The following is a 16,055-nucleotide window of genomic DNA, read 5'->3' on the forward strand; positions in this document are numbered from 1 at the left end:
ACACGCAAACACTTCAAAACAGATCTCATTTAAAATGCCAGAGCTCTGCTCAAACCAGACAGTCCAGGCTCTGAGAGCCTTTGCACAAACTTTGAAGGATGCCTATAAGGACTTCACAAGTAGGCATTAATTGGACCTGCTGTGGAGTAATGGATTATTGTTTTGGAAAGCAAAAGATGAATGAACTCAGAAGATTGGGTCCAGTGCTGCAGTCCGCGTGCAGTTTGCTGTTCTAAGAGGGTCATGTGGTTTTCTCAGAGAGAGTGGGGGTTGGTGGGGGGGGGGGGGTGGGGGGGAGAGAATTCAGTTCGGAGCAGCAGCTGGGACTGGAACATGAGAAGCTGGAAAGCTTGTGGAAAAATCCCATTTTTAAGCCGGGTTGTGAGTTCTTAGTTCAGCCTGGTCGAAGCCCTTGTGGTCCATACAAGAGGAGATGGCTGGCTGCATAATGTTTCACTTGAAATAAGAAAAACAAGAAGGAATTCTGTGGTGACCTGAAAGATAGAGGTTATCATCTGGAAATCCCTGATGGGGAAAGTTTCTTCAGCAAAACCGAAGTGACTGATCAGAAGGAATAAGTTGTGCGTGTCCAACAAGCAACAAATGTCTCTCTGAAAGCCGACAAGAACCTTCCTGAGCGGTAACCATTTACCTTTCAAGTACCAAAGCCTGGTGAACTTTATAAATGTTAAATTCTGTGCACAGTTTAAAAATTGCCTGCAGCCAGTGAACTTGGAGGAATGAGAAGTGAGCTTGGACTGTGAACCAAAGAACTTTTCTGAACTTATACACACATTACATACATGTGTGCTTAGAATTAGAAGTGGGTTAAGTTAATAGTAATAAGTTAAAGTTTGATCCTGTTTTCATGTTTAAAGATAATTAAAATCAACTTTTGTTTAAGTAACCATTTGTCTTGGTGAATTTCTATTGCTACTGGGTTTTGTGGTCCTCTGGGCTCATGACATTAGGGCTGAGTGGCAAAAAAGTTCAGCTCATAATTGAATGGCGGGGCAGACTTGATGGGCAGAACAGCCTATTTCTGCTCCTATGTCTTATGATCTTATGGTAAAGGCTGCAGACCTGAAACATGGTTTTTATCCACCCTGTGCAACACTAAAGTATGCAGATGCTCCAATTGTCGTAAAAACTTACAGAAATGCTGGAGAAACTTAGCCGGTCTCACAGCATCCTTAGGAGGTAAAAATATATTACTGACGTTTCAGGCCTGAGCCCTTCTTCATGGTATTATCCACACATGCTATCTGACCTGCTGAGTTCTTCCAGTAATTCTTAATTGTTCAAGATTCCAGCATCTCTAACCTTTGTGTTTCTCTAAACTTTCTGAGTGCAGTGAGGTGAGCATCTTCACCTTTGGATAGAGTGGTTAAAAATTTTGCACCAGTTTGTGGTGTTGTGACGAAGATGCTGACATTTTGCTCTTTCACCTTATTCTGAGCAGATGCCCTGGCTGCTTGCAATTACCTGCCTCAGTCGCGAGAAAAAATCATCGCCGCATTATTCAAAGCCCTCAACTCAACCAACAACGAACTGCAGGAGGCAGGCGAGGCCTGCATGAGGAAGGTCAGTATCGCTGCTTTGCAGACACAGGCCTGAGAGGAATCCAAAGCATGTGATGTTGACTGTGCATTGTTTTTTACCTGAATGTTTGTATCTTAAAAGTTAGTGTCTATAATTGGAATAAACTAAAAGACCATTTGTTTTATTATGTGAAATAATGCAGCTGGATATATGCACCAATGTTGATATTTTCTGAAATAAAGTAAAACCCCTGTTATCTGGAATTCAAGTAACTGGCAGTCTCAAGCAAACAACAATAAAATTTCAGAAAATAAATCGTCAAACACACGGAAGTTTAAAATTGGCACTCTCTCATGGTTAGTTCACCACTCCTCACAACATGCAATCTCAAGCAACCAGCAGATTCACTTATCTGGTATCTACCAATCCCGATAGATCTCGGATACCGGGGGTTTTACTGTACCTGATAGCAAAATATACCTGGCACTGGGGTGATAGCAACAAAAGTTTAAATTTTTCACAACTGCTGAGTCCTGATTAAAAAAAAAAAAAAAAAAATCCTGCTTGCATTTACTCGATCTATACCCCCCTAATTTGGTAATTCAAAGGAACGTCAATGCCTTTATACTTGCCCTTGTCTCTTGCATCCTTACCTCTTCATTGGGCATGCTGTTCCTGTCAAAGGTCGCAAATGGAAATCTTTTGATGGGGTAGTTGGGCTGTTGCCATTTCCAGTCAACAGCTGTTGAAAATTTTAATCTACTTGGTACAGTAAAATCCCCATTACTCGCCATCTACTGGGATTGCGGATGTCAGATATGTGAATTTTCCAGTTGACTGAGATTCACTCTAAACAATGCCTAACTAAGAATAAACTGTTTAAAAACTAAAATAATGTAAAATAATTTGAGAAAAAAATCAGCATTGTACTCTTTAATTATGTAAAGTTCACTTTAATCAGATAATTCCCAAAACTTACAAAATTGAAATCTGAACCCCGGTCGTTGATGCTGTAACAGCATTGCGCCAGCTGCTATACTGAGTTGCCGTCATAATGAACCCACTCCCCCCACCCCCCAAGTTTTCAGATAAAGCCATACTAATATACTTAATACAAATAACATAGAGTCTTACCAGGCAGGGATAGGGAGACACTTTGGGAGGGTCACCCCAGCTGAGAGTGGCATTGGCCGCCTCTTTCACCTGGGCACTGGCATTTTATTGAAACGCAACTTGATTCAAACAGCTGGTGCAGGTGGAGCACGACTGGGGTGCTCCGTGGCTGAATGTTTGCTCCCAAGGGCTTACTTCGGAGAACATTTACTTTTACAATTTTAAACTATTATTTAAACATTTTATATATTATTTATCTAAAATCCATTTATTTCCTCAATTTCTTTTTGCCTGTTGATTTGAGTTTCTGATTAATTGAATTATGGATAATGGGGATACCTACTATAGTTCCAGTTGTTTCCAACCATCCCAGTATGCTTCTCTTTAATATAGGAAGGAATAATAATTGTTTGAACATGACATTGAGTTAATCTTGACCCAAGTTGATTGCCTGTTTATGGCTGTGGGATTTGAAATGTCAGAATGAAGTCACTTTGCTACTCCCAAAGATTTTCTTTTGAATTATTGCTCACCGTGTGAGCCCAATATTCATTCACAATGAAGCTGTGTCAGAAAGGTTAAACAAGAAAATCTGCAGATATAATGCACAAAAGTGCTGGGGAAAATTGGCAGAAATCTATCGTCTATCCTCAAGGATCCGCACTACCCAGGCCATGGCCTCTTCACTCTGCTACCCTCGGGGAAAAAAGGTACAGGACCCTGAAGACGAGCACTCAGCAGTGCTCTTCCCCTCTGTCATCAGATTCCTGAATGATCAGTGAACCACAGACATTGCCTTACTTTGGTTTTTTTTTTGCTGTATTTTTTAAATTTATTTTGTAAGGTAGTTTATATAAATGTTTGCACTGTAAAGCTACTGCAAAATAACAAATTTTGTGACTTGTTTATGACAATAAATTCAGATTCTGAAGATTATTTATACTTATTCTTTTCACAATAGTTTTTGGAGGGAGCTACGATTGAAGTGGATCAAATCCACACTCACATGCGGCCGCTCCTGATGATGTTGGGTGATTACCGCAGCCTGACTTTGAATGTTGTGAATCGCTTGACGTCCGTCACCAGGCTATTTCCCAACTCCTTCAACGATAAGTTTTGCGACCAGATGATGGTGAGTCGACAATCAATTTTCTCGGTTAATGGTACTGATAACTCGCTGAACATTTATGTTTATCAAAAATTGAATGAGGTGCACAATGAATGCAGCCAGGGAATTTGAGCTGTAGTCTCTTTGTTTGTCAGCTTTCTGTTTTGCTTTCCTAATGATCTAACCCATTTAACATCATTGGGTTCCGTGACTTGTTTCCCAATGATTTAACTCTGTGCAGGACAACTGAGCTCTGTGATTTGCTTTCCCGATTATTTCATCTTGTGCAGGACAGCAGTATCCTCTGCAACTTGCTTCCCAGATGATTTAACCCAGAGCAGGACAGCAGTGACCTCCTTGACTTGCTTCCCAGATGATTTAACCCATTTAAACAACAATGGCCTCCCTGCAAGTTTAACCAGCAAGTGGTACCTGGAATCGTTCAGAACGCTGCTGCTCATTTCTGCAGATTTGGATCGTTATCCCAAATATTTGGCCATTCATCTCTTTTCGATGATTTTTCTTTCTGCTTTGGTAAACAGAAGTATTGCTGTTCTTATTGCTTGCAGAGGTTTATTGGGACCACGTTGGAGAGATGTTACAGGAATAGGCTGTTTAGCTTTAAACTGTTTTTTCTGCCATTGCTCAACCATGGCTGATCTGTGCCCTAATTCTACCCATGTGTTCGTGCTCAAAATCCTTCCATACTTTGGCCAGCTAGGACCAGATTTGAAGTAATCGAGTTGGCATCCAGTTCCTTGTGGGCGAGTAGCTCACTTCTACTACCTTGTGCGAGTTGAAGTAGGTACAAACTTTTCTCCTTGGTGGTCAGGAATTAATGTACTTTCCCAGTTCCCTTCAACTTCTCCTTCTAATTCATACCTTCTCATCCATGCAGCATCCTGGTAAATCTCTTTTGTACCCTTTTCAAACCCTCCACATCCTTCTTGTAATGGGGTGACTGAAATTACACGTAAAATTCTCAAGTGTTGCCTAGCCAAAGTTTATTATCGCTGACCATGTTTTAGACTCAACACCCATGCCATAAGACTTCTTTACCATCCTGTCTCTATATGTGACCAGTGTCAAGGAAGCTATGGACCTGGACCCCCATATCCCATTGCTCATCAGTGCTGTTAATAGTTCTTTCATTGACCGTGTACCTTCCCCCTAAATGTAATTGTTTCTAAATAACCCTCACGAAAGCCGCTGGCTAAAACTCTGACCCAATGCACATGTGTTTCCATTTGATGTGGGGCCATAGTGAGAACGAGTCTTCTGTGCAGTGTGTTACTTAACATTTGCTTGCATTGGTAAATCACACAGCGCTCTAGTCTAATGTATGATCTTTTCATACAGGTGGGAGCAGGTAATGAAGCAATGTATGATCTTTTCTGCAATCATAGTTTGCTGAGGATAGGGTTATATTGAAAGCTGAATTCAAAATAGTAGCAATAACATTGCTAATTAGTCAAGAGTTTTTAAATTGTAAAATAGCATGAAGCAGTGACTGAGTATAATGTGTCCTTTTGGTTTAATGAAGTGGAAAGCTGGCAGGATGATTCAGGTGCCTGTTGAAATTATTACACAGCAACAGTACAAAATGACAGCTCCATTTGTGTTTTGGTCGTTGACTTCTTTTGTCCAGCTGAAGCGTTTTGTTTTGAGTGTGAATGAAGTTTTGAATCACTTAAGCATTACATTTGAATTCAGCTGAGGTGTAGAATCACAGATAGTTTAATTTAACTTTCCTGATTTGGATGTTTGCAAGGATGAGGTATTGACTGGCCTTTTTTAATTTAGAACTGGAATAGAAAATCCTCAGCAATTTTTAAAAAGATTCTTTCAAACCCACCCATGCCTCTCATAATCTTATAGCTTTCCATCAGGTCGTCTCTCACTCTCTGACCCTCTAGAGGTGTCAAACTCTGCCCCGCGATATAATTATATTTGGCCCGCAAGATCATATTAAATATATATTAGAGTTCGCCCGCTGGCCGCCGCGCCAGTATAGCGCATGCACACTGAAGGTGAAAATGAAGACGCCGGAGGTGTGGAGGCATCTCAGAGTCCTGAATCCCGGGGATCGGAGCGCCGCACTCAGCCCGCCCGGCTCCCGGACACAGACACGGCTGGAGTTGGGGACCATCCTCGCTGGGTCTGCGCTTCAGCGGCGACGCTGGACCGAACGTCTCGTTGGCGATGCCTTCCCCCTCGCTCCGTGCGCGGCGGTCCCTGCCTCCCGCTCCTTTTGTTGGAGATGAGCCCGGCGCCGTGAGATCGCAGTTTAATCCCTCTCCAACCATGGGAGGGGGGTGGGAGCAACACGCTCTTCTCAGCCAATTCCTCCACCGCCCCGGACGCCGGCGTTTCAACGGGGGGTTCAGGTGCCTTCGTCAGGCGACCGACCTGTTGGTCCAAGACAAGGGAAGAGCGTACAAACTCGACACAGACAGCACCTGAACTCGGGTGAACGTGGAGCCGCGACCCCACATTCCACATCAGGACTGTGTGTAAGATTGGGAGCATGGAGACGGAAGCTTATTTTGTTCCTGTGATTTAAGCCTTTCTTGGGGTGGGGGGGGGGGTCCTTCTCTGACCACTTGCCTAACAATTAACCTAATCAGATGTGGAGTTACCACAATACAACAGTTCTCAACCTTTTTCTTTCCACTCGCGTCCCTGTGCCATTGGTGCTCTGTGATTAGTAAGGGATTGCTTAAGGTGGTCTGTGGGTGGAAAGAAAAAGTTTGAAGACCACTGCTTTAATCATCCCTCATTGACTCGTCATGTGCACGGTTTCAGACGCTAAAGGAAATGGGCCAATGACAATGACAATGAAAGAGTTTATCCAAAACTATTATTAAACATTTATTTTAATAAGAAAAAGTTTAACATTACATATGTTGAAAGAAGAGAAAACATGCAGATGTTGTTGAAAATTTTCAATAAATATTTAGTTCGGCCCTCGACTTAGTCCAAGTTTTTAATTTTGGCCCTCCGTGAATTTGAGTTTGACACCCCTGCTCTAGAGAAAACCACCCAAGTTTTCGCAGCTTCTCCTTGTCATCTCAAATCCTTCTTGCAGGGGCTTTGGGAAGGGTACAGACGTGATGTGCCTGGCTGCCCCCTGGATTACAGCATGTGAGCTGGAAAGGGGCTTCCGGGACAGCAGCTGCAGCGGGGGCGTCTGGGACGGCAGCTGCAGCAGGGCACACTGGAATTGCATGCAATCAGCGAATTCCTGGGGCATTTGCTAGACAGATACTGCACAAATCACAGGGAAACCAAAGGGCATGTGAAGAGAAGGTGATGCTCAAAATACGTCCAGATGTTGGTAAGCTCCTGGATGGGTGGTGACAACCAGGACTCCGGAGTTGGATAATTAACTGTCGCTTGCATATTGATTCAAGTCTTGTCTCGCCAAAGATGTTCTCAGTTGCATTTCGATGCTTTCAGGATGAACTACCTAAGAATAATTGAAGGAATGCAATTTAATATGTATGAAGATTTAATTAAATTTTCTGAACCTAGTGAGCAGCATTGTATCATTCTGTTTATCTTCATTTCTTTTGTGACTGTATTTTTGTGATTTATAATTATGTTGCTTATCAAAATTAATGAGCTGACGGTGAACTCTTAGTGGAAGCCTCTTGATAAAGTAGCTGCAGCAAATTGTTCTGATGTGGAGGATGTTTGTCTACAACATCTTAAAATATGGTAAAGCAAAATTTAATATAGGTTCAATCCAACATTTCGGCAACTCTGGGAGAAAGACTGTTCTGCTTCCATGCTGCCTACATCTGGCACCGTGCTGGTCCAGACCGTGCTGGTCCAGTGGACAGGCCAGCCGCTGATTAACATCTCTGTTCTACATGGAATTCTGTAGAATGTGCTCCATGTTTAAATTTTGAACATTTTGCTGTTGATTGCTGGGGAAATTATATCAGAATGTAGATTGAAGCAGCTTGATGCCACTCCATTCCTTGAATGGCTATTTCCAAAGGCCTTTATCTACAAGTTCTGTGACGATACCGGGGCAATGAGTTAGCACACAGGAGGAAGATTGAAAACTTGGCTGAATGGTGCATGTCATCAAAATCAAGGAGCTGATTGTTGACTTCAGGAAGTGAAACCAGAGGTGTATGATCCAGTGATCATTGGGGGAGAAGAGATAGAGAGGATGACCAAATTTAAGTTCTTGGGGGTCACTATCTCGGAGGATCTTTCCTGGACCCAACACACTGATGGCATCATGAAGAAAGCACGTCAGTGACTCTTCTTCTTTGGAGTTTGCGGAAGTTTGGACACGGTCAAATTTCTATAGGTGTGTGGTGGAAAGTGTGCTGACCTGCTGCATCATGATCTGGTATAGGTACTGTTAGGTCTGCTTTGTTCATGAATGAGTGAGACAAACACCAGACTGAGTCGAAATCAGGGTTCTTTGTTCTTTATTACCGGATTGTAACACTTGCGACTAACCATGTTAGTCGGAGAATGCATTCTGCCGTTATCAGCAAAATGGTGATTTTTTATACCCTTGGATACATGCTTAGAACATCATCATATCATTACTTGTCCAATGACTAAAACTGTTGCTATCCTTTCCCTGCTAGCTTCCTGCCTCTCAATCCATCAATGTCTCTCTTATCTTGTAAGTACAAGGATGCATTCACATCTTGTTACAGCCCTGTACAGGGTAACTCCTTACACATTCCCATCTCATGATGTTTTACCTTACAGTTCACAGCTTAAAGCCTTGCATAAAGTAGTGGACACAGTCCAGGACATAGGCAAAGCCCTCCCCACCATTGAGAACATCTACAGGGAACGCTGCCGTCGGAGAGCAGCAGCGATCATCAGGGATCCACAACACCCAGCACACGCTCTGTTCTCGCTGCTGCCATCAGGAAAGGGGTGTCGGTGCCACAAGACTCGCACCAGCAGGTTCAGGAATAGCGCCTACCCCTTTACCACCAGACTCTTCAGCAACAAGCTCCATCAGGGACTTATTTAAGGATTCTTACTTTTGCACTTTGTTCTTTCCCTCTCTCAGTTCATTTACATTTCTTTATTTGTTTACAAGTGTACTTTATGTACAGTTTTGTTTTGCACCACTAATAAGTGGTAATTCTGCCTGGTCTGCAGTAAAAGAATCTCATAGCTGTTATGTGATGTCATGTGTGTACTCTGACAATAAATCTAAAGTCTGTGTCAACTGTCTTGATGTAGGACTGGAGTCGCTTGAAAGTCCTGGCTGGGTAAGGATATAAGGCACTTCTCTTTAATACAGTTAACTATTGCTGTTTTTTTGCTGGTTCATTCAAGTTCAAGTTTATCATAATCTGATTGTATATGTATATCCTGATGAGACAGTATCTCTCCAGACCATGGGGCACAGTCCAAAATGTGCATACATAGTACATCAAGATCACATAAATTATCAAAATAAATATATTTAGAGTTTTGGGATGATTGTCATGGTTACAGAATACTGTCATCAGTCTCACAATCTGTGGAAAGAAGGTATTCCCCAGCCTGGCAGTCCTGATTTTGATGCCCCTTTACAATTCCTTGAGCCTTATTTAGATAGCACTGCCAGTAAATGTCATCTGTAGAAGGAAGGGATAACCCCTCTATGATCCTCTCAACTGTTTTGACAATTCTCTATATTGACTTCCGGTCTGATGTTTTGCAGCTACCGTCCCACACAGTGATGCAGCTGGACAGGACCCTCTCATTTGTGCTCCTGTAAAATGTGGTCAAGATGGGGAAGGGTGATAGCCTTGCCCTCCTCAGCTCCTTCAGAAGTGTGGGAGCTGCCGCCCCTTCCTGACTGATAAGGAAGTATTGTGGGTCCAGGATAGATCTTCCCTTATGTGATCGCCAAGAAACTTAGCACTCTCCAGAATGGAACCGTTTGATGTGCAGTGGAGAATGATTTACCTTTGTCTTCCTGAAGTCTAAAATCATTTATTTTGTCAGGTCCGCGTTGAGATTCAGGTCTCTTTCATTAACTGAGTTCAAATTCAGAAATGCCTTTGTTGGGATTTGAACTCTAGTTCTCTGGAAGATTCATCAAGAAATTTTCGCCGCCAAGCCGAAGCAGCATGAAAATAGTGCTGTCTGATTTTTCATTCACGGGATTATAAAATGGAGAAGGATCTTTCCTGGAGCCAGCACACTAATGGCATCATGAAGAAAGCATGTCAGCGCTTCTGCTTCCTCAGGTGTTTGTGGAGGTTTGGTATAACATTGGAAACCCCAGAAAATTTCTACGGATATGTGATGTAAATTGTGCTAATGGGCTGTGTCATGATCTGGTATTGGGGTACCAAAACCCCTGAGCAAAAGCACCCTCCAAAAGGTAGCGGACACAGCCCAGGACATCACAGATAAAACCCTCCCCACCATCGAGAACACGTACGGGGAACACTGCCGCCGGAGAACAGCAGCGATCGTCAAGGATCCACACCACCCAGCACACGCTCTGTTCTTGCTGCTACCATCAGGAAAGAGGTCTAGGTGCCAAAAGACTCGCTTCACCAGGTTCAGGAACCTGCTACCCCGCTACCATCAGACTCTTCATCAGGATTCTTGCTTATGCACTTTATTGATTTAAATTCTCTCTGTATTACAGTCAGTTTGTTTCCATTTCTTTATCTGTTTACACGTGTATCTTTTTTTTGCGTTATCAATAAGGGGTAATTCTGCCTGGTCTGCAGGAAAACGAATCTCAGGATTGTATGTGATGTCATGCACTTACTAGGATAATAAATGTGAAATCAAAATGAATCCTACAAGTGGTGGGTTTTTAAACTGGTTCTTTCATTTCCACGATTCAATTATCACATGGTGCAAGGCATCTGGAAATTGCCAATGTCAGTTCACATACTCAATTCACACACTTGTGAATTAATTGAGCTAATGAATTCAGTGTGAAGATTATTCTAATAAATTTTTTTTTCATTTTTCATACACAGCAACACTTGCGTAAATGGATGGAGGTGGTGGTCCTCACACACAAAGGGGGACAGAGGAGTGATGGCAACGTAAGTTCTGAATACAAGACCACTTTGGGATAAAACACTCACTCAGCTTTCGATGTCTTTAAAAGAAAACAATCTGTGGTGATTAATTGGGGATTTACATCAATGGGCGTGTTCTAATGAATCCCATGGGTTGATGGTTCTTAATGGCAGGTGACCTTGAACGCTATAACAAGTGATTATAATTAGCAAAAGTTTGTGCATTACCATTTCAAGGATGGTTTAATTAAATTCTAAACTTCCGACTAATTTTAAGCCTTTTGACTTTTTAGAGCAATTAACACGAAATATTTGCAGATTACGGTTCCTGAAGCATCGTTTTGAGAGTTTCTGAATTCGGGCACAATGATCTCAACAGCTGAAGATATCAATAGAAAATACTGAGATGTGACAGGCACCTATTTTTAGATGTTTCCTCTTTTAATTCTCACCCTACCTTTGAGCAGAAATGGAGGAAATACATTTTTGGAGCTAAATGTGCATAAAAATTAATTGGATGTAAAAATGCAAACAGTGATGTTGTTGAGAAGACCACGGTTGCACTCTTTGCCGAAATAAGTTTCTCCTCCATCACTTACAAAATTGACCAATCACTTCTGTTTGCGGGATCTCACTGTGCATAAGATGTAACTCCTCGCCCAGCAGTTATTCTGTTTCAAACAAAATAACATGAAAAAAACACAAAAGTCTGTAGACACCGTGATTGCAGAAAAAACACAAAGTTGGAGAAACTCAGCAGGTCAAACAGTGTACTTTAAAAGGCAAAGATAAAGATACAGAACCAACATTTCGGGCTTGAACCCATCATTAAGGTATGAGCTTGATACAGGTAGGCACCTGAAACCCAAGTCAAACCAAGGCCACCTGTAAATTGGAGGATCAACACCTAATTTTCTGTCTGGTACTCCAACCAGATGGCATTAACATCTATAATTTATTTTATGTGATATTTTAATTCCTCTTGTCTTTCTCTGCGAGCTATGACCCACCACCCCCTGCTCAAGCCCACTCTTGCCAATGGGAACATTTGAAAGCGAAGAGACTCGGAGAAAGTGTAATGTAGCAGAAGGAAGTCATTCAATAGGATCATGGCTTGACCTCAATGTCAACTTCATTTTCTTGTACTCCAATATATCCCTTTATTTTCTCAGTGCCTACATTTATCAATTCATCGTATCTTGATGGAAAATACAGGAGGGTGATGATTTCCATTTTGAGGTGATTTCCGATTACCCGTGATGTTGGATGGTTATGCAGTTTGGCTGATGTAGTTGTTTTACTAAGACGATTTAATCTAAATTATGGAAGGAAATAGCAAGCGGTTAATTTGCCACATCTTAATTCTTGCCACTGCAGGTAAACGGGCAAAGAAAGATTCAATTTGTAAGAGTAATTTTTGGATTACTTAATCAAAGTAGGCTGATATTTTCTTTCCTTCCTGCTCGTGGAGGTAACATCCATTCACCTGGTGCGAGTGCAAATAGTTTTTTCCGCATTGCCATGGAGAGGCTTTAGCTGAGATTTCATTCATCAGCTTCGGAAGCGGGCTGAATTAAAGGATAGGTGCTTTCCATCTACACAGTACTTTGGTTCAATAGCTATCCTTACTATGTTTCTAAATTTTGTTTGCACAGGAAATGAAGATTTGCTCAGCCATCATTAACTTGTTTCACTTGATTCCGGCTGCACCTCAGACCCTGGTGAAGCCCCTCCTGGAGGTGGTGATGAAAACTGAGAGGGCCATGCTGATTGAGGTAATACGTCCCTCCATCTCTTCCACGGCACCCACCCTCGGAGACGAGAGCGTGGTCAGCAGAGCGCTGCAGCCCCATGGATCTGCTCTCTCATGGCTCCAGAAGCCCGGATGCCGTCCCGGCCTTGGGCACTTCCCATGCCAAGTTTGCATGTTCTCCCTGTGACCTTCTGCCCGCCAAATGTTCTGGTTTCCTCCCATGTCCCAAGGTGGAGATTAAAGGGCTGCTGTATATTCTACCCTGATGTGTTGATGTTGTGAGGGGGAGGGAGGGCGATTTGATGGGAATGTGGCCAGAATAAAATGTAGAGTTAACGTAACATTGGTGTAATTGTGTGGTTGTCATGGAGACGGAGGTGGATGGCCTGCTGATTCTCTTCATGACTCCTGACCAATAAAATTGGAACATAAACAATGATCAAACGCAACGGTAATTTAGTTATTCCATATTTATTCTTTAATTGTTCAAACAACATCAATTGGCCTCGTTCATAAGTCTTCAACACTTTTAATCCCTTTATGAAAGCAAGTATTTAAAAATTAGTTATCCTTTGAAAAAGGTACAAGACTATTTTGAATCAGAGGTATCTAAGGCAATATACCTTTTGTTCCAATTTCATAATTTATCTTATTCCCAACATAAATCGAGTACTTCAACAATGGTGTTTCTTTAACACCAGCTATTAATTTTGAATTCCAATTATATATGAATTCCTCTGCTAATCTCTCTCCTATTTTATCCAATTCTATTTTAACCCACACCAGCTTTTCTTTTCCTTCAAAAAAAGTAAGAAATTTCATTTGAGCAGCTTGATATTTAAGGGAAAAGTTGGGTTCAGCTATGTTGTTACCTACTTGTAGTGAGATGGAAACACTCATTAGGAGGGGAAATAATTAGAAATGTACTTCAGCATTGTATCTTTTATTACAAACAGGAACTCCTAACATGTTTATAAATATGGAGTTCATAAGCTCGGACAGAAGTGGGAGTTGGATTTGAATATTATAATTGATGAGCAAAGATGGTCAGATCTCTGTTGAGACTGTATGACAAATACTATTAATGTAAGATATAGAGTAGTTCAATTTTTTTTTACATCAGTTTTATCTTACACCATAAAAATTGGACAGAATGAAGTCAGATTTATCAGATCAATGTTTTAGGTGTGGTGAGGACTTGGAAACTTTCTTGCCTTCAACTTGGTCATGTCCCAAGATAAGACCTTTCTGGGTGGACTGAGGGAATTTTTTTTTAGAACAGGGTTACAGATACTGTATTTCCACAAAATCCAGATTTATTTTTATTGGGGAATATAGAAGGAACAAGACCCAAGTTAAAACTATCAATATATCTATTGAAATTTGTTAAAATAGCACTAGGAGTGGCAAGGAAAAGTATTGCAGTGACCTGGAAATCAGATTCACACTTGGGTATGGGAAAATGGAATGCAGAAATTCAAAGCTGTATTCCCTTGGAGAAGATGACATATAATTTGAGAAATAATTATGGTATATTTTTGCAAATTTGGTATAAATATTTAGTGTTCTTTTCTGCTTCTTAAGACCTGTGTTAATCTTCTCTAAATTAATTATATAGAAATTCTGGTGAAATCGTGTGTGTTGGATAGTGACCCTCTGAGCAATCCATGAAGCTTTTTTTAAAATATTATTATATATTTTACTTATATAAATTTCTTTGGGGGTGGGGGGTTTAGGGGGAAGTATGTGGGGGGGGGTGCTGAGAGAACGGGAGGGATTATAACCATCATGTAATGATTGTAACCTTAAATTTAAATTTCTATTACGTTGTTTATTAATTACATGTATGGAAAAAGTTTTATATAAAATATTTAAAAAATGTACCTTCTGCACACTAACTTGTCTGCATTAGCTGAGCACACAGATTTTATGTCTTGTTAGGATTTAATTTAAATACTGATTTTTGTCTTTCTCCCTCTCATGCAGGCGGGAAGTCCTTTCCGAGAACCCCTGATAAAGTTTCTAACACGTTACCCAGCGCAAACTGTTGAGCTTTTTATGATGGAAGCCACTTTGAATGATCCTCAGTGGAGCAGAATGTTCATGGTAATGCTCATTTACCCTCAAGGCACTCTCCGGTAAAGCAGCCTTGTGTTCCCTGACAACAGTGCAGTCATTGATCTTGCTAGATGTTATTGCTTCTGGTTGGGTTCGCGATTAAAACCAGAGGCTTCAGAGTCAGGAGTAATCACCATTGCCTTGACAATGCTTCATGCCAGCAACAACGTGGCCTGAGGCACCAAATGCAATGAAGAATTTCCTACGACTTTTGTAAACAATGATTAACTTTACACACATCTAAATATTAAGTATAAACTGGTCATTAGGAATTTCTCCAGCATTTTTGTGCATTCCACTGCAGTCACAAAATCTGTTTAACTCCTCAACTTTTAGATTCTTGTTTCTATTTGGGAGAAATTGTTCTCACACTAACACTCAGATTCAAGTTCAAGATTTAATTTCTTGTCATGTACAAAAATGCACAAAAAATCTTTGTTTTCCCTGCCAAAGTTATCCAGTTACATGATGAAAACAAGAAAGGGAAGTCAAAAGAGTCCCATCAGACACTGTGGAAAATGGATCTTGTGGATATTAAAATCAGACTGTACGTGCTTTTGCATCTTAAAGAAACGAGAACTAAATTTAACAGTCCTACACAAGACGTTGACCCTGTCAGAAGCCATTCACAACTTTCCTGGCTGATCTTTTATCTCAATGCCCCTTTCTTGCACCAATACCATATTCCTTTATTCCCTTAATATCTGCAAATCTATGGCTCGCCATCTTGAATACACTCAATAGCTAAGGCTCCACAGTCCTCTTGGGTAATAATTATAGAGATTTAACATAAAGTCAGCCTGAAGAAAACTGAGGTCCTCCATCAGTCAGCTCCCCACCATGACTACCAGCCCCCCCACATCTCCATCGGGCACACAAAATTCAAAACGGTCAACCAGTTTACCTATCTCGGCTGCACCATTTCATCAGATGCAAGGATCGACAACGAGATAGACAACAGACTCGCCAAGGCAAATAGCGCCTTTGGAAGACAACACAAAAGAGTCTGGAAAAACAACCAACTGAAAAACCTCACAAAGATAAGAGCATACAGAGCCGTTGTCATACCCACACTCCTGTTCGGCTCCGAATCATGGGTCCTCTACCGGCACCACCTACGTCTCCTAGAACGCTTCCACCAGCGTTGTCTCCGCTCCATCCTCAACATTCATAGGAGCGACTTCATCCCTAACATCGAAGTACTCGAGATGACAGAGGCCGACAGCATCGAATCCACGCTGCTGAAGATCCAACTGCGCTGGGTAGGTCATGTCTCCAGAATGGAGGACCATCGCCTTCCCAAGATCGTGTTATATGGCGAGCTCTCCACTGGCCACCGTGACAGAGGTGCACCCAAGAAAAGGTACAAGGACTGCCTAAAGAAATCTCTTGG

General features: G+C 41.6%; 1 protein-coding gene across 4 annotated transcripts in view; it reads left to right on the forward strand.

The window, feature by feature from the left end:
- trrap (transformation/transcription domain-associated protein) overlaps nt 1-16,055 on the forward strand; it is a 228,147-nt gene that overhangs the window by 69,087 nt on the left and 143,005 nt on the right. For all 4 annotated transcript variants that reach the window (XM_069906478.1, XM_069906479.1, XM_069906482.1 and 1 more), the window contains exons 29-33: nt 1,463-1,584; nt 3,617-3,787; nt 10,747-10,815; nt 12,447-12,566; nt 14,531-14,650. In XM_069906478.1, coding sequence (XP_069762579.1) covers nt 1,463-1,584; nt 3,617-3,787; nt 10,747-10,815; nt 12,447-12,566; nt 14,531-14,650 — 602 coding nt within the window. The remainder of the gene's footprint in view (nt 1-1,462; nt 1,585-3,616; nt 3,788-10,746; nt 10,816-12,446; nt 12,567-14,530; nt 14,651-16,055) is intronic.

This window comes from Narcine bancroftii, chromosome 12, assembly GCF_036971445.1.
Source record: "Narcine bancroftii isolate sNarBan1 chromosome 12, sNarBan1.hap1, whole genome shotgun sequence".
In the NCBI taxonomy this organism is placed as follows: domain Eukaryota; kingdom Metazoa; phylum Chordata; class Chondrichthyes; order Torpediniformes; family Narcinidae; genus Narcine; species Narcine bancroftii.